The sequence below is a fragment of the Myxine glutinosa genome, chromosome 5, assembly GCF_964187855.1.
Source record: "Myxine glutinosa chromosome 5, kmMyxGlut1.1, whole genome shotgun sequence".
In the NCBI taxonomy this organism is placed as follows: Eukaryota; Metazoa; Chordata; class Myxini; order Myxiniformes; family Myxinidae; genus Myxine; species Myxine glutinosa.
Genome location: NC_136265.1, coordinates 51,753,222 through 51,777,534, shown reverse-complemented (window position 1 = coordinate 51,777,534; position 24,313 = coordinate 51,753,222). Strand labels below are relative to the sequence as shown.

At 47.6% G+C, this 24,313-nt stretch overlaps 1 protein-coding gene across 2 annotated transcripts; it reads right to left on the bottom strand.

The window, feature by feature from the left end:
* Positions 1–502: 502 nt before the first annotated feature.
* LOC137427538 (uncharacterized) lies at positions 503–24,103 on the bottom strand. Of its 2 annotated transcripts, none has more exons than XM_068117112.2 (4): positions 21,547–24,103; positions 14,044–14,106; positions 11,139–11,282; positions 503–3,163 (listed from the first exon to the last, which is right to left on the bottom strand). In XM_068117112.2, exons 1-4 carry the CDS (start codon positions 21,602–21,604, stop codon positions 1,632–1,634), a joined length of 1,797 nt encoding a protein of 598 aa, XP_067973213.2. In that variant the 5' UTR covers positions 21,605–24,103; the 3' UTR covers positions 503–1,631. The 2 variants fall into 2 exon arrangements, with proteins under 2 accessions (XP_067973213.2, XP_067973212.2); XM_068117111.2 differs by having other exon boundaries at positions 21,445–23,430.
* Between the last annotated feature and the right edge of the window lie 210 nt (positions 24,104–24,313).

Genomic DNA, 24,313 nt, shown 5'->3' with positions numbered 1-24,313 from the left:
GTCATGTGAAGTCAAGCAGGGTTTAGAAAGATGTCGTAGGAAGTCCAGCAGGGTTCAGAAAGATGTCGAAGGAAGTCACGCAGGGTTCAGAAAGATGTCGTAGGAGGTCAAGCAGGGTACAGAAAGATGTCGTAGGAGGTCAAGCAGGGTTCAGAAAGAAGTCATGTCAAGCAGGGTTTAGAAAGATGTCGTAGGAAGTCCAGCAGGGTTCAGAAAGAGGTCATGTGAAGTCCAGCAGGGTTCAGAAAGATGTCGAAGGAAGTCACGCAGGGTTCAGAAAGATGTCGTAGGAGGTCAAGCAGGGTACAGAAAGAGGTCATAGGAGGTCCAGCAGGGTACAGAAAGAGGTCGTTCTGAAGCTCGTTTGGTTAATACTCTGAAGCGTTCAATCCAAAATGACGGTATTCGTTACACGCGAGGGAAAGGGGGATGACGAACTTACCTGGATGGCGTCCACCCGACTTCTTCGCACCTGGATAAATTAATTCAAACTACACAGAAGTAAAATGTACAACAAAAATGCTGGCTTTATTGAAGAAATGCCAGTAACCAAATGATGCGCGATAAAAATAAATTCATAATTGGAGTGCCCTCATTCAGACCCGAATACAGACAAAAGGAAAAATAAATGGAAAATAAATGTGTGGTTTGTGGCACTTAGCTCAAATCGGCTCTTGAATCTCGTCAGGAATCGTCAATCCCCCCTCCTCCCCCACTCATGTCCTTGGCGGGAAAAACGCAGGCTGCACTAGGCCTTGCACACCCTTGTTCACCCAGCCTCGCTCATCTTCGTCGTCCTTGCGTGGGAAACCGCAGTTCTCGGTCCGCAGTTCCCCCTCCTCACGATCATGATGAAGATGTTGGAACACGACAGTTCACCACCAGATCCAGCAACCGAGAGATACAAAATCGTGGCTGCTCCCAATGAATGTTCCTCGCTCAAGAGCGCACCGTATATGTCCCCGTTCTTTATGAATGTCCCTCTCTCCGGAGCACCCCAGCACAAGAGAGAAAGCCACAAGGAAAGCAAGAGAAGAGGAAAGAGACAAAATGTCGGGACACGACTGTTCGTGATGAATCTCCCTTGTGCAAGAGGAGAAAATGTCGGCTGAGCGTTCCTTTATAGTCAAGGCTCTGACGTCATCTCACGACGTCTCCGTGTCCGCTCCTATCAGCGAGTCCCATCTTAGCAGTCGTTTTGCCAATCAATCCCGGACCAATCACTGCTCTTCGAGGCGTGGCCTCACGGACCTTCTGTGCCTGTGTTATTCGCGGTCGTGCTCAATGTCCTGTTTCCGGTTGATTTTTATTTACTGTGTTTAATGGGCGATTTCTTACTATGTATGTGTGCTGCGTGTGTCATAAGGAACAGAGGAATAAATAACAGAGGCCATTACATACAGGGGATTAATTTACCCATAATCCCTCGCTAATTAACATACCCCACCCCTCTTATGGGGACGAAGATGCAAGCTTACCCAACATACGGTCGACACAAATTTCCTACTTATTACATGGGATTTCTTCTTCTTCACGACAGTCGGAACACACCACCTAAGCATTCTACCTGGGCTAAGGTATTGCCTACCCCCTACAAACGTAACAGTATTATTTGATGATTTATTCTGTGTCTATGATTTCTTGTGTTGCTTCTTACCTGCATGCACTATTTGATGATTCCTTAAATGCGCTGATTGAGTATAGGCTTTGGGACACAAAAAACACTTGTGCGGCTTTTCACCTGTGTGTATTCTTTGATGAATGTGTAAATACGATGAGCGAGCAAACTCCTTGCTGCAAATAGAACAGGTGAACGGCTTCTCGCCTGTATGTGTTCTTTGATGAACATGTAAGTCTGATGAGCGAGCAAATTTCTTGCTGCAAACAGAACACGTGAAGGGTTTCTCTCCTGTGTGAACACTTTGATGACTTTTCCATCCTGAGATAAAACTGAAAGCCTTGCTGCACACAAAGCACTTGAAAGGCTTCTCTCCTGAATGTAATCTTCGATGATGGTTCTTTAAAACTGTTGACCAAAAAAAGGTCTGAGGACAAAGGGAACACTTAAACTGCTTCTCCTTTGTGTGTCTTTTTTGATGTCGATTCAAACTTGATGAACGATCGAACCCCTTGGTGCATACTGGGCATGTGAATGGTTTCTCACCAGTGTGCGTTCTTTGATGAATTTTCCATCCTGAGATATAAGCGTAAGCCTTGCTGCACACAGAACACTTGTGTGGCTTCTCTCCTGCGTGCATCCTGAGATGATATTTTAAATGTGATGGTTGAATAAAGGCTTTAGGACACAAAGAACACTTGTGTGGCTTCTCTCCCATGTGTATTCTGAGATGATTTTTCAAAGTATTGGTATCAGCAAAGGCTGAAGGACACAAATAACACTTGCAGGGCTTCTCACCTGTGTGTGTATTTTGATGATTCCTTAAATGTGATGATTGAACAAAGGCTTTGGGACACAAAATACACTTATAGGGCTTCTCTCCTGTATGTGTTCTTTGATGATTCCTTAAATTTGATGAATGAGCAAAAGTTTTAAGACACAAAGAGCACATGTAAGGCTTCTCACCTGTGTGTGTTCTTTGATGAATGTGTAAATCTGTGGAGTGAGCAAACTCCTTGCTGCAAGTGGAACACTTGAATGACTTCTCAGCCGTGTGGATTTTTTTATGAGTCCTTAAATGTGAAAATTGTCTGAAGGCTTTGGGACACAAAGAGCACCTATGAGGCTTCTCCACTGCATGCACTATTTGATGATTCCTTAGATGTGATGATTGAGTATAGGCTTTGGGACACAAACAACACTTGTGCGGCCTTTCACCTGTGTGTATTCTTTGATGAACGAGTAAATACGATGAGCGAGCAAACCCCTTGCTGCAAATAGAACAGATGAACGGCTTCACGCCCGTGTGGATTGCTCGATGTTGTTTTAAAGATGACGACGTTGTAAATGATTTGTCACACAAAGAACACTTATGTGGTCTCTGAGTTTCTTGGATATTCTTGAGGGTTTCTGTGCAACATTTACAAGACACGTTGCTAAATGTGCGATTTTCTTGAGTTACAGTCTGTGGCATGCGATGATTCAAAATTTCTGTGTTGAACAGCTGGGAACAGTTGGAACAAGAATCCAGTTTCATTTGTTTCTCTGCAAAGACAAAAAGCATCAACAATTCATACCAACTCGTCCGTATTTGATAAGTATGGTATTTCACAAGATAATTTAAACATTGGCCATATTTCTGTCCTCCACTAACTACATTAGCAAAGGTTGTTACATCGTTCTGGACATTGTATAACAATCAGACTGACCATTATCAGCTTATCTGTGCTTCCCAAAGTGGTTAACATACTTCGATCAACATTCTGTTGAATCCATCCAAATCCATCCAACGATCAGCGAATCCTTCAGATAGACAGGCAGCATCCTCTTCTATCTCTTCAGTCCTTGACAATATCACAAGCTGCTCAAACACTTGAAATAAGTCTTTCAATCATAACAAATGTCACACTCTCTCCGAAAGGACCGTATTGAAAACCCTCCCATCTACTTTCTTTTCAATTCTCTTGAGGACGTTCAGTCACTCAAGTCTTGGGTCTCACTTTCAGCCATGATCTTTTCTCCAAAGCCATTCGCCGACTGGGCATCCTCTGTCGTACGAAGTCCTTCCTTGGCACATCTGAACTCTGGTCCACTCAATGCCTTCATCCACAGCTTGATGGAGTACTGCTCTCTCTCCTCTTGGCTGGACCCCTGCCTCACAACTTGCTTAACTTCACACCATGGAAACCAAGTCCTTCAAGATTGTTGGAATCTTACACTTTAAAGCTGAGTCTATGGGCCTCTCACTTCTCATCACAGACAAGTCTGTGGTCTCTCTGTCTTCTACAGTGTCCTTTCTGATCTTGTACCCTGTACGCTTTCTGTGCTTGGTCGCCCCCAGGCAAACTTCCATATTCTTTTCAAAGAATTACTCCATCAATGTCTTCAAGACAGCTGTTCACCACCATCTCAGATCATCCACCATCCAAAACATCATCTTTTCTAACCCCATGAACGTATCCATCCCCAAGCCCAAGTTCTTCTAAATTTCCAGTTTTTCCTTCCTAAGCATCTGCTTCTGTATCCATCTAATCCACCCTGTACATCCTCCCCTACCCCTCTTTCCTCCCCACTTCCCTTTTTTGTTCAATATCCATCTATTTTATGCTGCAACCCTGCTGTTGGTGTTTCCCCCCTCATTCGAATCTTCTTTTTGTTCTGTTGCATCCTGATCCATTCAGTGTTCTCGCTCTTCCACAAGCCTTAACTTTGCATACAAAACAAATAAAAAAAAGCTGCGAGAGATACAACCACTGTCTTTCTGTCAATGGGCAGAAGACTTGTCATAAGTACTACCAGATGGTCCATGGAATAGTATTTTGGAGAAATCATTATGGAGAAATAAAATGATTATTATGGAGAAACAGTGAAGTTAAAACAGAAATTGTGAATAGAATGGAATCCAGAATGCTGTATTCGTGCAAGCTAGTCTTCAACAGGAGAGATGGTGACATTTGATATCGATCTGATTTTCCCCCCATTTGATATCGATCTGATCTGATATGTATGATATTTCGCATTGATCTGTTAGGTGGTTCTCTGGACAATATTATTAAAGTTGTTGTTTAAATTCAATGGCTAACCGCCGCTCTTGCAGGGAAAATGGCCTTAAAATGCCTGTTGTTGTTGTTTTGTGTTGTTTAAATTCAATATGGTGGCCAAACCACGTCAACTATTATGTCATCATTTTCCGCACATTTTCCACATGGGTATGCCATCGTATTTGCACAGTTTTCCTATCGATCGGATAAGCGGTTTCGGAGAATAGGATTTTTAAAGTTTTATTTTTCAATCCAATATGGCCACCATTCCATGTGACTGATGACTTGTTTTTTTGCAAACTTAATTCCCCATGCCGAGTCAAACATATCTTACTATAATTCACCAAATGTCCGTCCGTCTGTCTGTCTGTTCGAAGGTACCGTATAAACTGCTGAACCGATCTCAACGATATTTTAGGTGGATAATCCTGGGATCTCCAGGAGTAAAATCTATATATATAAAACATAGTTTGTGTGTGTGTGTGTGTGTGTGTGTAATGTTACCGATAGACTCCTAAACGGAGAGGCTCACGTACTTGATATTTGGCACAGACATGGCCATTGAGCCTGGTAAGAACATGGCTGAACTAAAAATTGATTTCACTAGGGCATGCCCGTACTATATCTATATCTAAAATTATATCCCCCCCTCTATTTACATGAAATGGTTTGGTCCATGAAATGTTTTGGTCCATTCGCAACGCCAAAGCGAACGGCGAACGCTTTACATGAAATGGTTTGGTGCATGAAATGTTTTGGTCCATTCGCAACGCCAAAGCGAACGGCGAACGGCTTGCGAGTACAGTGACAATCCCCCCGGGGTTTTTATTAGTTTTAAAACATAGTTTAACGCCAACATAGCGCCAACATAGTTTGCAAACGTGAAATAAATGAATACGCTCTCAAATGTGCCATCCGAGGCAGAGTGTGTCCGCCACGTTCGGCACACGCGATAGCTCGCTGCTCTCTGATTGGTTGAATCGTTTTTTGGACATAGCTCGGTAAGTAATTGTCCGATTAATATGAAACCTTGAAAAGGCACATCCTCGGGTCCCCAGCAATATACCTGGCAAGTTTCAAGTATATCGGACCCGTGGTTGTCGAGAAACAGCGGTCACAGACAAACAAACGTACAAACAAACACACAGAGATTACTGGAATTATAGATAGATAATATTTTTAAACCATATTTTTACCTCAGCGCATTTCAGCGAGGAATATTATGCACGGAATCTGACCGGTCGCAGAGCAGCACGCTGATTCGCTCAGAGCGATCACGTGATGTTCCTTGCCGCCATTAACTCAGTTACGCGTTCGCACGTATTTCAGAGCGAAAAGCAATTGCCTTTTTTCACATTTCAGCGACGAACATTGCCATTCACACCACATAGGTTTTTTCCCCTTTCATCTTTAGATCCATATTTTTTGCCATAACGTAGCGCATTATGGCTCTCTCGAGCTCGAGTTAGCCAATCACCTGGGAGCATGAGGCCACGTTGGCCACACCCACGACAGGACGCAGAGTTGCAATCGATCGCTCAGAGCGATCACGTGATGTTCCTTGCCGCGCGATTGCGTTTTTTCACATTTCAGCGAGGAACATTGCCATTCACACCACATAGGATTTTTTTCCTTTCATCTTTAGATCCATATTTTTTGCCATACCGTAGCGCATTATGGCCCTCTCGAGCTCGAGTTAGCCAATCACCTGGGAGCATGAGGCCACGTTGGCCATGCCCACGACACGACGCAGAGTTGCAATCGATCGTTCAGAGCGATCACGTGATGTTCCTTGCCGCACGATTGCGTTTTTTCACATTTCAGTGAGGAACATTGCCATTCACACCACATAGGTTTATTTTTCTTTCATCTTTAGATCCATATTTTTTGCCACAACGTAGCGCATTATGGCTCTCTCGAGCTCGGGTTAGCCAATCACCTGGGAGCATGAGGCCACGTTGGCCACGCCCACGACACGACGCAGAGTTGCAATCGATCGCTCAGAGCGATCACGTGATGTTCCTTGCCGCGCGATTGCGTTTTTTCCCATTTCAGCGAGGAACATTGCCATTCACACCACATAGGTTTTTTTTTCTTTCATCTTTAGATCCATATTTTTTGCCATAACGGAGCGCATTATGGCTCTCTCGAGCTCGAGTTAGCCAATCACCTGGGAGCATGAGGCCACGTTGGCCACGCCCACGACACGACGCAGAGTTGCAATCGATCGCTCAGAGCGATCACGTGATGTTCCTTGCCGCGCGATTGCGTTTTTTCACATTTCAGCGAGGAACATTGCCATTCACACCACATAGGTTTTTTTTCCTTTCATCTTTAGATGCATATTTTTTGCCACAACGTAGCGCATTATGGCTCTCTCGAGCTCGGGTTAGCCAATCACCTGGGAGCATGAGGCCACGTTGGCCACGCCCACGACACGACGCAGAGTTGCAATCGATCGCTCAGAGCGATCACGTGATGTTCCTTGCCGCGCGATTGCGTTTTTTCACATTTCAGCGAGGAACATTGCCATTCACACCACATGTTTTTTTTTCTTTCATCTTTAGATCCATATTTTTTGCCACAACGTAGCGCATTATGGCTCTCTCGAGCTCGAGTTAGCCAATCACCTGGGAGCATGAGGCCACGTTGGCCACGCCCACGACACGACGCAGAGTTGCAATCGATCGCTCAGAGCGATCACGTGATGTTCCTTGCCGCGCGATTGCGTTTTTTCACATTTCAGCGAGGAACATTGCCATTCACACCACATAGGTTTTTTTTTCTTTCATCTTTAGATCCTTTTTTTTTTTCAGCAAGGAATATTATACACGGAATCTGAATCGGTGGCAGAGCAGGGCGCTGATTCGACGATTCGCGCGCCCTCCCCCCTCCCCCTCCCCACCCCCTCCCCCTCCCCCCTCCCCCTCCCCTACCTCCCCCCTCTCCTCCCCTCCCCCCTTCTCCTCCCCTCCCCCCTCCCCCTCCCCCCTCTTCTCTCCTGCCCCCCCTCTTCTCCCCTCCCCCCCCTCTTCTCCCCTCCCCCACCTCTTCTCCCCTCCCCCGCCTCTTCTCCCCTCCCCCGCCTCTTCTCCCCTCCCCCGCCTCTTCTCCCCTCCCCCCCGTTCCCCTCCCCTCCCCCCCGTTCCCCTCCCCTCCCCTTCCCCGTCCCCTCCCCTCCCCCGCCCGGCAATGCCGGGTACTTCTGCTAGTAGGCTATATTGTTTTCCCAATTTCAGCTTTAGTCTCCAGCATTCTCAGGTTTGGACTCACGCATAACATTCGTGTTCGCATAACGTTCATTGTTCTCATTGTGACGACTAGGGCATGCCCGTACTATATATATAGGACGTGCCCGTAAGTGCGTGATGTTACCGTACAATGAATGTATCGTCCCGACGCCGCAGCTCGGATGGCGCTGCAGTTAATCGGGCCCCCAAATTCCTCATCGACGATAACTAAACAATATATTATATGAATCGCACCGTACATACCTCCTTCTAGATCTTGTTCTTGTCTTGATATACTCACTCAGGCTCACTCTATCACGACTGAGTCCTCCCAGCTCCTCCAAATGGCGCCCGCTCGCCGCTACGTAAGTCCGGAAGTGACGTCCTCATTTGACTGTCCGGAAGGTCGCATATCGCAGGAAAGCGAAAGAATCGCAAATTAGTTTTAATTAGTTTTAAAACATCGTTTAACGCCAACATAGCGCCAACATAGTTTGCCGACGGGAAATAAATGAATACGCTCTCAAATGTGCCATCCGAGGCAGAGTCTGTTCGCCACGTTCGGCACACGTGATAGCTCGCTGCTCTCTGATTGGTTGAATCGTTTTTTGGACATAGCTCGGTAACTACTTCTGCGATTAATTTAAAACCTTGAAAAGGCACATCCTCGGGTCCCCAGCAATATACCTGGCAAGTTTCAAGTATATCGGACCGGTAGTTGTCGAGAAACAGCGGTCACAGACAAACATACATACAAACATACAAACATACAAACATACAAACATACAAACATACACACAGAGATTGCTGGAATTATAGATAGATGTTGCTTTCCCGGGTGCCGCACAAACGACTGCACCAATCGCTGCACAGCTGCACCGATCGAACTCGGTGACCTCGGACAAAGACCTTTTATAAGGACACGGGTTGAATCCCTGCTTGAGAGAATTCTAACCCATTTCAACTGAAGGAAACACGTATCGGGAGTACATATGACACAGCGATTGTGAACACGATTAGTTTAATCTCCACATGAGAGAATTCCACATAGCTATTTGGGCGGTGAATATGCAAACAGATCGTTGTCTCCATCGATCTTGCCAAGGCCGTAACAGCTATCGGCTCAAAATCCTTTTAACTGTTGATTTGGAAGTTTTTACAATGAAGGAAACACGTATCGGGAGTACATACGACATCGGGAGGACTAACTGCACGCGTCTTCAGTATCAAGCTTAAATCTGTCATGGCGGATCTGAAGAGCGGAATGCTTGGAGAAGTCGTGGGCTACTTCGGCATGAAGGAGGATCAGAAACGTGGACTCCCACACTGCCACATCCTGCTGATACTTGCTCCCGCATGACGTTATTTTCCCGGGTGCCGCACAAACGTCTGCACCGATCGAGATTTAACGGATATTTATATAAATCGTTTAAAAGAAAAAAAAGCCATCAATTTCTGATATTTAGCCTTTTCATTTGGGCCTCCCAATTGAAGCCCTGCCCGTATGGCGGGTACCGTTGCTAGACACACGTATCGGGAGTACATACGACATAGCGATTGTGAACACGATTATCGATCACGATTCACGATCACGATTATGATCATCACGATCATAGTGTATCGATCACTGTGGGACATTTGGTGAATATTTCAGCTTTGGTCTCCAGCATTCTCAGGTTTGGACTCCCGCATAACATTCGCATTCGCATAACATTCATTGTGACGATGTTTTCATTGTGACGATGTTGTTTTCCTGGGTGCCGCACAAACGGCTGCACCGATCGCTGCACCGATCGAACTCGGTGACCTAGGACAAAGACCTTTTATAAGGACACGGGTTGAATCTCTGCTTTTTTTTTTTTTTTTTTTTGTATACAAGATCGAGGCTCGTGAAAGAGCTAAAGAGTCCGTGCTTGAGAGAATTCTAACCCATTTTGACTGAAGGAAACACGTATTGGGAGTACATACGACATAGCGATTGTAAACACGATTATCGGTCACGATTCACGATCACGATCATCACGATCATAGTGTATCGATCACTGTGGGACATTTGGTGAATTATAGTAAGATACTGTTTAGATTTTGATGATTTGCGTGTGATATGATTTAACCGATGCTTACATGAATCGTTTAAAATTTTAAAAAGCCTTCAATTTCTGATATTTTACCTTTTCATTTGGGCCTCCCAATTGAAGCCCCGCCCGTAGGGCGGGTACGGTTGCTAGTGTTTAAAATTTCGCATTGATATGTTCAGCGCTTTTGGAGAAAAAGATTGCTGAAGGTTTTCAATAAACCCAAAATGGCCGAAAAAGGTTAAAAATAAAAAAAACAAATTTGTCATGTACTAAATTACGGAGGTAACTCTAATCAGTTAAAGTTTAGTAGAGCTGGCTATAACGGTTTTCTCAGACTAGTCTCCACAACATTTGGTTGGAAAGATCTCATTCTTCCAGTTGGAAAGATAAATCTCATTCTTCCCCCCAGGTCTTTAAGACACCTATTCACCACCATCGCAAGTCATGCCCCGAACAGAACCATGATCTTTTTTACACCCAGTAAACCACCCTGACCACTCCCAAAATTTGGCTTTTGTATCCATCTTGTCTACCCCCCTTGCATTCTCCCCTTCCTCGTCGTTATCTGCATCACTTGTTTGTCCGTCTCCGTCTACCTTCTCCCTACTATTGGCGTTTACACTTTCTCCTGCTCTTCCCATAATTATGTTGTGTCCCGATCTGTTCTGTGTCCTCGCTCTTCCCTGAGCCCAGCCAAAGTACTGTGTGTGTATATATACATATATATACACATTTTATTTATTTATTTAAATCTCAGATGTTAAAGGAAAGTGTCCAGGCTGGATTGATTGCATTAAAAGAACCAGGAAATAGTAGGTGTGTTCAAGATTGTCACATAACTGAGTTGTTGAACTCCTTTCTACAGGAAATCATCCAAAGTTGGTGTCGGTGATCGTAACAATGCGGTGCGACGCCACAGGATTTTGAAATGGTTGAGACAAACTTGTACGACGTGACGCAACAATCTTGAATATTTGTATTTTATGTGCAACGTGTTTTAAATGAAACAGATATCCCTGTCTCGGTCACATAAACAAGATAAACATTTGAGTGAAGATTATTGAACTAGACTTGACGTTCTGCAGCGTTTGGAACACAATTATTTCATCATGAAATAATGAAGTCACCAAGTAAACACAATATGATGTGATCCATAGAGAGCTCAGCTTACGTTCGAGCAGCTGAGCACCTTTGCTTGGCTCCATCGATGGGGAATCACATTGTTCCTGCTTTACATGATCATTGCTCAAAGCATCCTGGGAAGTCTGAAGAAGGTTCTGTTGGAAAGTTTCTGACTTCACCACTTGAGCTTTACCTGCAAACCATGTGACAACAGATCATTACGATATAGGAAGGGATAAAGAAGCAAATCCAAACAAAAATAATACTTTTATGTGGTGGAGAGAAACGCATGGGGTCTCCAACAGACAAACTCATTTTCCCACTTAACCAAGGAGGTCAACAAAAGAAGGTTAATGGGGTGAAAATAAATAAATAAACTTGTGAATCTGAAAGGGCAGAGTGGTCTGAAAATAGAAGAAGTGCATGACGAAATGTCAATTTGGTGTTCTCGCTGATGCTGAACAGCTGGGCACATTCCATTGCCTTGTAAAATGAATTTTGTGAACTATTAATTGGTGCACTGGAATTATTATTATCTCCACCTCACTGTGCACCTTTGCTAAGAATCGAAGTCTCAAACATTTGCCATGGCCTAGTTAAACAAGGGGACACTTTTCATTATCACCATTATACTCGTCCTGCTTCTGCAGGTGTACCGACCCTGTGGAGAGCTTTTGCCGTTGCAGTTTAAGAAAGACTTCACTCAGAATCCGAACGTCTCGGAAGTCTTTTCTTCCATGCTAAAGCACTATCATGAACTGTTTGGCCGAGGGATTGCAAGCCATGGTGGTAAAGTGAGCTGTGGATCTCTGGAGAGAAGGAGAATACTTTTCATCGGGTCCCGCCCTGACAGCCCAGGTGAATGTGCTGCCCATATCAGTGGGCGGCCAATGAGAGGGACCAGCTGCGTTGTTATGTGAAAGGGGGGGGGAGGATTCATAACTAAACTAGTGGTAAGTGTAACATGGTCCGTGTGTTTCGTGTAGGTTAAATTGCCATGTATCAGGCACCTGTCAATGTTAGTTGTGTTTCTTGACCTCTATGTAATTTATCGACAGTATAAAAATAAAAATAAAACACCTTTAGAGGCCATTTTTCGGGGACCGTGGTTGTTGTTGTTTTTTGGTCCCCTTTTTGAAGCAATGTTTTACGGTATATCGACAGTATAGTCAAGGTAATATTGTTTACATAAACACCTATTGTCTGCAGGTGAGGACGTCGTGTCACAAGAAGGCACATAGGAGGCACAAGAATGCACGACCGATCACGATCTGTCTAGGAGGTGTATGCAAGCCATGGCAGTAAGATGCACTGTAAGGCCCTGAAGAGGCGATGGACTTTTCTTTTCAATCCAATCATCCCCTGCCCTTCTCATCACCATCGCTCCTCAAGCCTTTTAAAATATTTTTGGGTGAGTAATTAGAATATAATCACAAAATATACATCGTTTATGAGCTTTTGATTCAATGCTTAATCCTACTTTATCACACGCTGAACAAGTTGCAAGATTATCATATGGAGTATGAGGAATTTCAACAGGCTCTAAATCAGGGATAACATTAACATTTGGGTTTAACATCAACATTTTGAGTATGGTAATCTTCTATCTTCTATATATATATATATATCTATATATATATATATATATATATATATATATATATATATATATATATATATATATATATATATATATATATATATATATATATATATATATATATATATATATATATATATAAAAGAAAAGAGTATGGTATTTGTTTATAAAACTTTTTTAAAAGGAAAAATTAAACTATGAAAATAAACCCTCCAAGATGTATCATTTTTAAAATTTAAAGCAAAGATATATCACCGTACAAGTCCTAGAAAATCGTATTTTTAATCCTATAAATACGGTGAATCACACGTACTGCGGTGTTTATAATAAGGATGATAAATATTATAACAAACGCACAAACACAAGAACATGAAGAAGGATACGTGAATGAAAACACTGATGAAGCATTTACAGGTCATACAAAAATAAGTTTTTGGTTCAAAATTCCAGAACAAAAATCAGTAGCCAAAGGATGCCTTAAAGTTAGCGGGACAATCTCTTCGGGTGGTGTATGTTCATTTGCTGCAGAAATTATATAAATCCTTGTTTGGAGCTCCAGCGACCCGAGCTCCTTCTGGTCTGGCTTATCGGTCGGTGCTGGTGTCTGTGGTCCTTCATTGCAGGTGATGCAACCATCAGACCTTGGTGCACAGTCACGCAACACCTCGGGTGCATGACCTCAATCCTCACTGTGGGGGGGCTAAGAACTTGGTTCATCAGTCCATGGGGTCAAGCAAACCCGAAGAGCTCACAGAGCCTTTTGCCTTCGGTCATTCACGGAGGTGTTAGACTGCGTTAGCTGGGTTTCTGACGCGAACTCTCAACAGCCGGTATGGATGACGATGTGCAATCACAACAGATTTTTCTCTCTTCTCCTTATTTTGCATTGTGTCATGGGTGTGTCAAAAGTGAATGATGTGGTTGATCCGAATATTTTTACGAATTTATTTCTCATCTAATTGCTGCGGTCACAGCCGTCAGTACATTCATGTTCCTTTATTTTTCGTCAACAAAGTCGAGGCTCGTGGAAGTGCGAGAACATAGAATGGATCGGGATGTAACAGAGTTAGGGGAGGTGGGGAAGAATGAGAGGTAAGGGAGGATGCACTGGGTGAACAAGGTGGATACAGAAGCAAACTCTCAGGAAGTTTATCCTGAACATCCCAAACAAGTATTGTGATGCTTCAATGTGCACAGGGGAATCCGTTATTAATGAGTTGCGTCTTTGAATGATTTTGGGAGCTAAATAAAAATACAACACTATCTCTCCAGGGAATAACCTCAGGACTTACAATGTACATGTACACATGACTGACTGTAACTGGAACAAGCGGAATGTTGATGTGGTTCAGACCTTTCTCTTGAGAGGTTGAATCATCCTCAAACTCAGATTCCACCTTCACTTCCAAAATAGAATCTGAAAAGAAAAACATCCTTAAAAAAAACAAAAACAATGAAAGATTAAAGCTTTGGCTTCATCTCAATATGAAGATTTATTATTTTATTTGAAAATTTTCCAACCATCTTGTATCACACATACCTGCGTGTACAGCAGGGTAACATACGTGAAATTATCATTTACAGCAATACTTGATCAACTGAGAACAGTTAGATGAACGTTGGGTAAATAACAAATAACCGATTAAATTTGTCATAAAACCCCAGGTTTGTTCCTTGAGTGACGTCCACCTGTCACACTGGTGGAGTACAAAATCGAGTTTATCACAAAGATAAAACAGAAGTAAAGTACAAACCCACCTGCATGGCACGGCATTGTGCTGGACTCTATTCTGCACTACTCTACAACAACAACAACACAACATGCATTTTAAGACCATTTTCCCTGCTAGAGCGGGGGTTAGCCTTGCGGTCCCCAGGACAATCTTCTCCATTTGGCCCTATTTTCTGCATCTCTCCTTGCTCCGTCGTCAGCGCACCCCCCCCGCTCCGTCGTCAGCGCGCCTCCCCGCTCAGTCGTCAGCGCGCCTCCCCGCTCCGTCGTCAGCGCGCCTCCCCGCTCCGTCGTCAGCGCGGCCCCCCGCTCCGTCGTCAGCGCGCCCCCCCGCTCCGTCGTCAGCGCGCCCCCCCCCGCTCCGTCGTCAGCGCGCCCCCCCCGCTCCGTCGTCAGCGCGCCTCCCCGCTCCGTCGTCAGCGCGCCTCCCCCGGCTCCGTCGTCAGCGCGCCTCCCCGCTCCGTCGTCAGCGCGCCTCCCCGCTCCGTCGTCAGCGCGCCTCCCCGCTCCGTCGTCAGCGCGCCTCCCCGCTCCGTCGTCAGCGCGCCTCCCCGCTCCGTCGTCAGCGCGCCTCCCGCTCCGTCGTCAGCGCGCCTCCCCGCTCCGTCGTCAGCGCGCCCTCCCCGCTCCGTCGTCAGCGCGCCTCCCCGCTCCGTCGTCAGCGCGCCTCCCCGCTCCGTCGTCAGCGCGCCTCCCCTCCGTCGTCAGCGCGCCTCCCCGCTCCGTCGTCAGCGCGCCTCCCGCTCCGTCGTCACGCGCGCCTCCCCGCTCCGTCGTCAGCGCGCCTCCCCGCTCCGTCGTCAGCGCGCCTCCCCGCTCCGTCGTCAGCGCGCCTCCCCGCTCCGTCGTCAGCGCGCCGCCCCCGCTCCGTCGTCAGCGCGCCTCCCCGCTCCGTCGTCAGCGCGCCTCCCCGCTCCGTCGTCAGCGCGCCTCCCCGCTCCGTCGTCAGCGCGCCTCCCCGCTCCGTCGTCAGCGCGCCTCCCCGCTCCGTCGTCAGCGCGCCTCCCCGCTCCGTCGTCAGCGCGCCTCCCCGCTCCGTCGTCAGCGCGCCTCCCCGCTCCGTCGTCAGCGCGCCTCCCCGCTCCGTCGTCAGCGCGCCTCCCCGCTCCGTCGTCAGCGCGCCTCCCCGCTCCGTCGTCAGCGCGCCTCCCCGCTCCGTCGTCAGCGCGCCGCCCCGCTCCGTCGTCAGCGCGCCTCCCCGCTCCGTCGTCAGCGCGCCTCCCCGCTCCGTCGTCAGCGCGCCTCCCCGCTCCGTCGTCAGCGCGCCTCCCCGCTCCGTCGTCAGCGCGCCTCCCCGCTCCGTCGTCAGCACGCCTCCCCGCTCCGTCGTCAGCGCGCCTCCCCGCTCCGTCGTCAGCGCGCCTCCCCGCTCCGTCGTCAGCGCGCCTCCCCGCTCTTCGTCAGCGCGCCGCCCCGCTCCGTCGTCAGCGCGCCGCCCCGCTCCGTCGTCAGCGCGCCTCCCCGCTCCGTCGTCAGCGCGCCTCCCCGCTCCGTGGTCAGCATGCCTCCCCGCTCCGTCGTCAGCGCGCCTCCCCGCTCCGTCGTCAGCGCGCCTCCCCGCTCCGTCATCAGCGCCCCCCCCCCCCCGCTCCGTCGTCAGCGCGCCGCCCCGCTCCGTCGTCAGCGCGCCTCCCCGCTCCGTCGTCAGCGCGCCTCCCCGCTCCGTCGTCAGCGTGCCTCCCCGCTCCGTCGTCAGCGCGCCTCCCCGCTCCGTCGTCAGCGCGCCTCCCCGCTCCGTCGTCAGCGCGCCTCCCACCTCCGTCATCAGCGCGCCTCCCCACTTCCGTCATCAGCGCGCCTCCCCGCTCAGTCTTCAGCACGCCTCCCCGCTCCGTCGTCAGCGTGCCTCCCCGCTCCTTCGTCAGCGTGCCTCCCCCGCTCCGTCGTCAGCGCGCCTCCCTGCTCCGTCGTCAGCGCGCCTCCCCGCTCCGTCGTCAGCGCGCCTACCCCGCTCCGTCGTCAGCGCGCCTCCCCGCTCCGTCGTCAGCGCGCCTCCCCGCTCCGTCGTCAGCGCGCCTCCCCGCTCCGTCGTCAGCGCGCCTCCCCGCTCCGTCGTCAGCGCGACTCCCCGCTCCATCGTCAGCGCGCCTCCCCGCTCCGTCGTCAGCGCAATCCCCAAAATTTCATGTTATTTCCCCAATCCCCAAATCACCTCCCTCCCCCCAATACCCAAATCACCTCCCTCCCCCCAATCCCCAAAACACCTCCCTCCCCCCAATCCCCAAATCACCTCCCCCCCCCCAATCCCCAAATCACCTCCCTCCCCCCAATCCCCAAATCACCTCCCTCCCCCCAATCCCCAAAACACCTCCCTCCACTTAATCCCCAAATCACCTCCCTCCCCCCCAATCCCCAAATCACCCCCCCTCCAATCCCCACACGTCCCCCCTCTCCCAATCCCCAAACCGCCCCCCCCGCCCCAATCCCCAAAATCACCTCCCTCCCCCCAATCCCCAAATCACCTCCCCCCAATCCCCAAATCACCTCCCTCCCCCCAACCCCCAAATCACCTCCCTCCCCCCAATCCCCAAATCACCTCCCTCCCCCCATTCCCCAAATCACCTCCCTCCCCCCAATCCCCCAAATCACCCCCCTCCAATCCCCACACCTCCCCCCCCCCCCCAGTCCCCAAAACACCCCCCCCCCCAATCCCCAAATCACCTCCCTCCCCCCAATCCCCAAATCACCTCCCTCCCCCCCATTCCCCAGATCACCTCCCTCCCCCCATTCCCCAGATCACCTCCCTCCCCCCAATCCCCCAATCACCTCCCTCCCCCATTCCCCAAATCACCTCCCTTCCCCCAATCCCCCAATCACCTCCTTCCCCCCAATCCCCACTACATCGTCGTTTTGACTGATTTATTACCTCCACCATTGAAGTAGGACTGAGGTTATGTTTTTATCCGTCTTTATATTTGAAATAACATGATATGAAAAAAGGTTATGGACGAGTTATGAATAAACTTAGTGGATGAGTCGGGTAAGACGAAGTGACAAGAACAAGCGATTCGATTTTGGTTCCGGCGCGAATCCAGATCCGACCTGGTGGATCCAAAACATAAACTGTTCAACCTGGTGGATGGAGGTTTGCTCTCTACCAAGTTCTCTCTCTGCTCTCTACCAAGTTCTCGTCTCTGCTCTCTACCAAGTTCTCTCTTTGCTCTCTACCAAGTTCTCTCTCTGCTCTCTACCAAGTTCTCTCTCTGCTCTCTACCAAGTTCTCTCTCTGCTCTCTACCAAGTTCTCTCGCTGCTCTCTACCAAGTTCTCTCGCTGCTCTCTACCAAGTTCTCTCTCTGCTCTCTACCAAGTTCTCTCTCTGCTCTCTACCAAGTTCTCTCTCTGCTCTCTACCAAGGTCTCTCTCTGCTCTCTACCAAGTTCTCTCTCTGCTCTCTACCAAGTTCTCTCTCTGCTCTCTACCAAGTTCTCTCTCTGCTCTCTACCAAGTTCTCTCTCTGCTCTCTACCAAGTTCTCTCTCTGCTCTCTACCAAGTTCTCTCTCTGCTCTCTACCAGGTTCTCTCTCTGCTCTCTACCAAGTTCTCTCTCTGCTCTCTACCAAGTTCTCTCTCTGCTCTCTACCAAGGTTCTCTCTCTGCTCTCTACCAGGTTCTCTCTCTGCTCTCTACCAAGTTCTCTCTCTGCTCTCTACCAAGTTCTCTCTCTGCTCTCTACCAAGTTCTCTCTCTGCTCTCTACCAAGTTCTCTCTCTGCTCTCTACCAAGTTCTCTCTCTGCTCTCTACCAAGTTCTCTCTCTGCTCTCTACCAAGTTCTCTCTCTGCTCTCTACCAAGTTCTCTCTCTGCTCTCTACCAAGTTCTCTCTCTGCTCTCTACCAAGTTCTCTCTCTGCTCTCTACCAAGTTCTCTCTCTGCTCTCTACCAAGTTCTCTCTCTGCTCTCTACCAAGTTCTCTCTCTGCTCTCTACCAAGTTCTCTCTCTGCTCTCTACCAAGTTCTCTCTCTGCTCTCTACCAAGTTCTCTCTCTGCTCTCTACCAAGTTCTCTCTCTGCTCTCTACCAAGTTCTCTCTCTGCTCTCTACCAAGTTCTCTCTCTGCTCTCTACCAAGTTCTCTCTCTGCTCTCTACCAAGTTCTCTCTCTGCTCTCTACCAAGTTCTCTCTCTGCTCTCTACCAAGTTCTCTCTCTGCTCTCTACCAAGTTCTCTCTCTGCTCTCTACCAAGTTCTCTCTCTGCTCTCTACCAAGTTCTCTCTCTGCTCTCTACCAAGGTTCTCTCTCTGCTCTCTACCAAGTTCTCTCTCTGCTCTCTACCAAGTTCTCTCTCTGCTCTCTACCAAGTTCTCTCTCTGCTCTCTACCAAGTTCTCTCTCTGCTCTCTACCAAGTTCTCTCTCTGCTCTCTACCAAGTTCTCTCTCTGCTCTCTACCAAGTTCTCTCTCTGCTCTCTACCAAGTTCTCTCTCTGCTCTCTACCAAGTTCTCTCTCTGCTCTCTACCAAGTTCTCTCTCTGCTCTCTACCAAGTTCTCTCTCTGCTCTCTACCAAGTTCTCTCTCTGCTCTCTACCAGTTCTCTCTCTGCTCTCTACCAAGTTCTCTCTCTGCTCGCTACCAAGTTCTCTCTCTGCTCTCTACCAAGTTCTCTCTCTGCTCTCTACCAGGTTCTCTCTCTGCTCTCTACCAAGTTCTCTCTCTGCTCTCTACCAAGTTCTCTCTCTGCTCTCTACCAAGTTCTCTCTCTGCTCTCTACCAAGTTCTCTCTCTGCTCTCTACCAAGTTCTCTCTCTGCTTGCTACCAAGTTCTCTCTCTGCTCTCTACCAAGTTCTCTCTCTGCTCTCTACCAAGGTCTCTCTCTGCTCTCTACCAAGTTCTCTCTCTGCTCTCTACCAAGTTCTCTCTCTGCTCTCTACCAAGTTCTCTCTCTGCTCTCTACCAAGTTCTCTCTCTGCTCTCTACCAAGTTCTCTCTCTGCTCTCTACCAAGTTCTCTCTCTGCTCTCTACCAAGTTCTCTCTCTGCTCTCTACCAAGTTCTCTCTCTGCTCTCTACCAAGTTCTCTCTCTGCTCTCTACCAAGTTCTCTCTCTGCTCTCTACCAGGTTCTCTCTCTGCTCTCTACCAAGTTCTCTCTCTGCTCTCTACCAAGTTCTCTCTCTGCTCTCTACCAGTTCTCTCTCTGCTCTCTACCAAGTTCTCTCTCTGCTCTCTACCAAGTTCTCTCTCTGCTCTCTACCAAGTTCTCTCTCTGCTCTCTACCAAGTTCTCTCTCTGCTCTCCTACCAAGTTCTCTCTCTGCTCTCTACCAAGTTCTCTCTCTGCTCTCTACCAAGTTCTCTCTCTGCTCTCTACCAAGTTCTCTCTCTGCTCTCTACCAAGTTCTCTCTCTGCTCGCTACCAAGTTCTCTCTCTGCTCTCTACCAAGTTCTCTCTCTGCTCTCTACCAAGTTCTCTCTCTGCTCTCTACCAAGTTCTCTCTCTGCTCTCTACCAAGTTCTCTCTCTGCTCGCTACCAAGTTCTCTCTCTGCTCTCTACCAAGTTCTCTCTCTGCTCTCTACCAAGTTCTCTCTCTGCTCTCTACCAGGTTCTCTCTCTGCTCTCTACCAAGTTCTCTCTCTGCTCTCTACCAAGTTCTCTCTCTGCTCTCTACCAAGTTCTCTCTCTGCTCTCTACCAAGTTCTCTCTCTGCTCTCTACCAGGTTCTCTCTCTGCTCTCTACCAAGTTCTCTCTCTGCTCTCTACCAAGTTCTCTCTCTGCTCTCTACCAAGTTCTCTCTCTGCTCTCAACCAGGTTCTCTCTCTGCTCGCTACCAAGTTCTCTCTCTGCTCTCTACCAGGTTCTCTCTCTGCTCTCTACCAAGTTCTCTCTCTGCTCTCTACCAAGTTTCTCTCTCTGCTTGCTACCAAGTTCTCTCTCTGCTCTCTACCAGGTTCTCTCTCTGCTCTCTACCAAGTTCTCTCTCTGCTCTCTACCAAGTTCTCTCTCTGCTCTCAACCAAGTTCTCTCTCTGCTCTCTACCAAGTTCTCTCTCTGCTCTCTACCAAGTTCTCTCTCTGCTCTCTACCAAGTTCTCTCTCTGCTCTCAACCAAGTTCTCTCTCTGCTCTCTACCAAGTTCTCTCTGTGCTCTCTACCAAGTTCTCTCGCTGCTCTCTACCAAGTTCTCTCTGTGCTCTCTACCAAGTTCTCTCGCTGCTCTCTACCAATTGCCTTTCTAGTTGTAGTTTAATTTAGTGTTGGTGCCACAGACATGAAGGGCCGAATGTCCTTCTGCGTCGAATTTCCTCGTTAATGAATCCAAATGGTGGACCCCGACCTTACACCACCCGAACTCTCATCTTATTTACTTTCAGATTAATGCCCCTGATCCTATCATTGTCTATTGTGTTAAAAGAAACCCAACTCTTACATTCATTTTGTCTCTAACAGGGAGAAACGGTCGAACTTGTCCTCAAAATCGTCCACAACGAATCTGCTCTCGGGAATCAAAATGTCCGTTCGAGCTCCGATTACAACAAACGGAATCAATTCACCGGCTCAGGAGATCGACCCGATCTTGTACGAGGGAACCCGATTAGATCGACACGATCTTGTACGAGGGAACCCGATGAGGAGATCGACACGATCTTGTACGAGGGAACCCGATGAGGAGATCGACGCGATCTTGTACGAGGGAACCCGATGAGGAGATCGACCCGATCTTGTACGAGGGAACCAGATCAGGAGATCGACACGATCTTGTACGAGGGAACCCGATGAGGAGATCGACCCGATCTTGTACGAGGGAACCCGATGAGGAGATCGACACGATCCTGTACGAGGGAACCCGATGAGGAGATCGCCACGATCTTGTACGAGGGAACCCGATGAGGAGATCGACACGATCTTGTACGAGGGAACCCGATGAGGAGATCGACCCGATCTTGTACGAGGGAACCAGATCAGGAGATCGACACGATATTGTACGAGGGAACCAGATATCCGTACATGGTTTCATTCCCACATTAACTATTAACGTACATAGTGCACAGCACGGACCCCGCACGGGAACAAGAACGTCACGTACCGGGTCCGAACTCCTTATCCGTGGGAGATTCTCCCGGACCGAGCAGGTTCATCCCATCGGAGACCCTCGTGGATACCGGAGGGTTCACCTTGTGTTCCTCACCTGAGAGATCTCGGTTCATCGGACACAGCTCGGAGTTCGTAACTTCGGGACAATTCATTTCGGTACCACAGAACTGAGGGACAGCGAAGCACGTGCTCTTCTTCCTCAGTTCTTCTTCTTTTCTTTCACTGTGGTGACGTTTTCAGAGCTTCTCGGATCTCCGTAGACCACGCCCCTAATGTTACCTGGACGTCTCGTGACGATGTTCGTCTCGAGATCTTTAAAGAAGTTTAACAACGACCTTCCGGTTCCTGTCCTCGTACTAAACAAGTTAAAAAGTTGTACATTCGGACCATTTCGTCCTGTTTCATGTTCGGTCGGTTTTCCAAAGGGTCCGCTTCCGCCATGTTTTCTTGTTTATGTTTTCATGTGAATCCCAGGTGTCACGTGATAAGGAGGAACCCAGGTTCAAATGCTGTGTACCACATGTGTTTATTATCTATCTCCTCCTGTCCTTCTAATTCATACAAATGTACACGAATGCGTCCTAACCTTCTGTACACAAAGGAAGTGTAATTAATTCATGTATGGAGCACACAGGTGAGTGTGGGTTTCATTTGGGGAAGAGGTGTAAATATTTCGGCGACATCTTCAGATTTAACAAGAACGGTACTCAGTGGAGAGCTTACCTCCACCTGGTCCGCCATATCACTCAATGGTGAAGAATCACTGAAAAAATTCTAGTAGCCGGATCCGGATCTTCACCAAAATCTAATCATTTCGTCCTTGTCACATACACTACATCTCTGCCAAATTTCGTCCGAATCCGTCCACAACCTTTTGAGATATTTTGTTCACAAACAAACAAACGGAGAGACAGGGGTGAAAACATAACCTCCGTCTACTAGTCAGGTTCACTATGGTAACAAATATAATTTCGTTCAAAATTTTGGGATTAACAAACCTGTACATTTTTGGAATCTTCAGAGAATGGAGAATCCGAAAATCAATGTTGGCATTTGCACAGACACCTGCATGGCCGCCATTTTGGATTTTCAAAATGGCCGCCATAAAAATACATATTTTGCGCTATCTCGGCTTCTAGTCAACCTAGAAACTTAATTAAACATGCAAATACTATATTTTCTGGGTCAAGGAATCCAATAAAGGCCTCAAAATAGTGCTCAGGATTATAGAAAAGCAACAAACAAAGGTAATTGAAAACCATTGTCTTTATATTTGTGATATAACTGTATTACATAATACATGATATTGCAAGTCCTTTGAAGTTATAGGTATGGGTTTATAAAGCAAGAAAGCAGCCTTGTTAGTATCAGATTGAACTATAAGTCCTATACACAGGATCTACTAGGTCTACACCATTCAGGAATATGCTTTTACAGATCTTCATCACTGTCCTGAGGGTCATTTTCGCAAAGGTGTCTACGCAAATGCAAACATTAATTTTTGGATTCCTCAAGCTCTGAGTATTCCAGAAATGTATAGTTTTGCTAATCTACCAAAATTTTGAACGAAAAAACATAGTGAACCTGACTATACTGGGAATTCCTCGTTCGTGGGACACTGTCTCAACCCCCAGTCCCCATCACGGATGGGGCTCAGCGGTTCACCCGAGCCTGACGGCGAAGGGCAAGGTACACGCTGGCCCGTCCAGTGTAGCGCGCGTGCGGCCCCGGACATCGAAGGGCATTAAACGTTCATTAAACATTAAATGTTCATTAAACGTTCATGACACGATTACGAAACGAAAAACATTACAAAATTACGTTCACACCGTCACGTCAAACACTACCGTGAACACATACATCGTCACAATGAACGTTATGCGAACGCGAATGTTATGCGGGAGTCCAAACCTGAGAATGCTGGAGACCAAAGCTGAAATTGGGAAAACTAAATAGCCTATTTTACTCCCAGGGGTCCCAGGATTACCCACCCAAAATATCTTTGCGATCGGTTCAGCAGTTTTTACGGTACCTTCGAACAGACAGACGGACATTTGGTGAATTATAGTAAGATTGTTTCTGCCCTGGAATCAGTGATTGCCCCTCCCCCCCCAAATAAAGCCCAATTTCTCAAGTAATGACGTCACTAACGTGTACATAGTTATGCTCCTCCCCGGAGTTCCATCAAAACGTCCAGACACGATTTGTATCACGAGGTGATTTTGCTTCATCTATTTATTACGTATGAAAATATTGCCGAAATATTTAGCTAACACCCCCGTACCCACTCACCTGTGTGCTCCATACATTAATTAATTACACTTCCTTCAATACAGAGGGTTAGGAGACATTAGTGTACATTTACATGAATTACAAGGACAGGAGGGCATAGACACATGTGGTACACGGGATTTGAACCTGGGTTCCTCCTTATCACGTGACACCTGGGATTCACATAAAAACATAAACAAGAAAACATGGCGGAAGCCGAACCTCTTTGGAAACTCTTCCTTTTGAAACTCTTTGAAACAGGACGAAATAGTCCGAATGTCCAACTTTTAACCTTGTACAGCACGAGGACAGGAACCGGAAGGTCGTTGTTAAACTTCTTTAAAGATCTCGAGACGAACATCGTCACATTGTCCAGGTCCAGAGTCCAGGTAACATTAGGGGCGTGGTCTACGGAGATCCGAGAAGCACTGAAAACGTCATTAGTCACATCAGAAGAAGAAGAAGAACTGAGGAAGAAGAGCACGTGATTCGCTGTTCGCTGTCCCTCAGTTCTGTGGTACCGGAATGAATTGTCCCGAAAATACGAACTCCGAGCTGTGTCCGATGAACCGAGATCTCTCGGGTGAGGA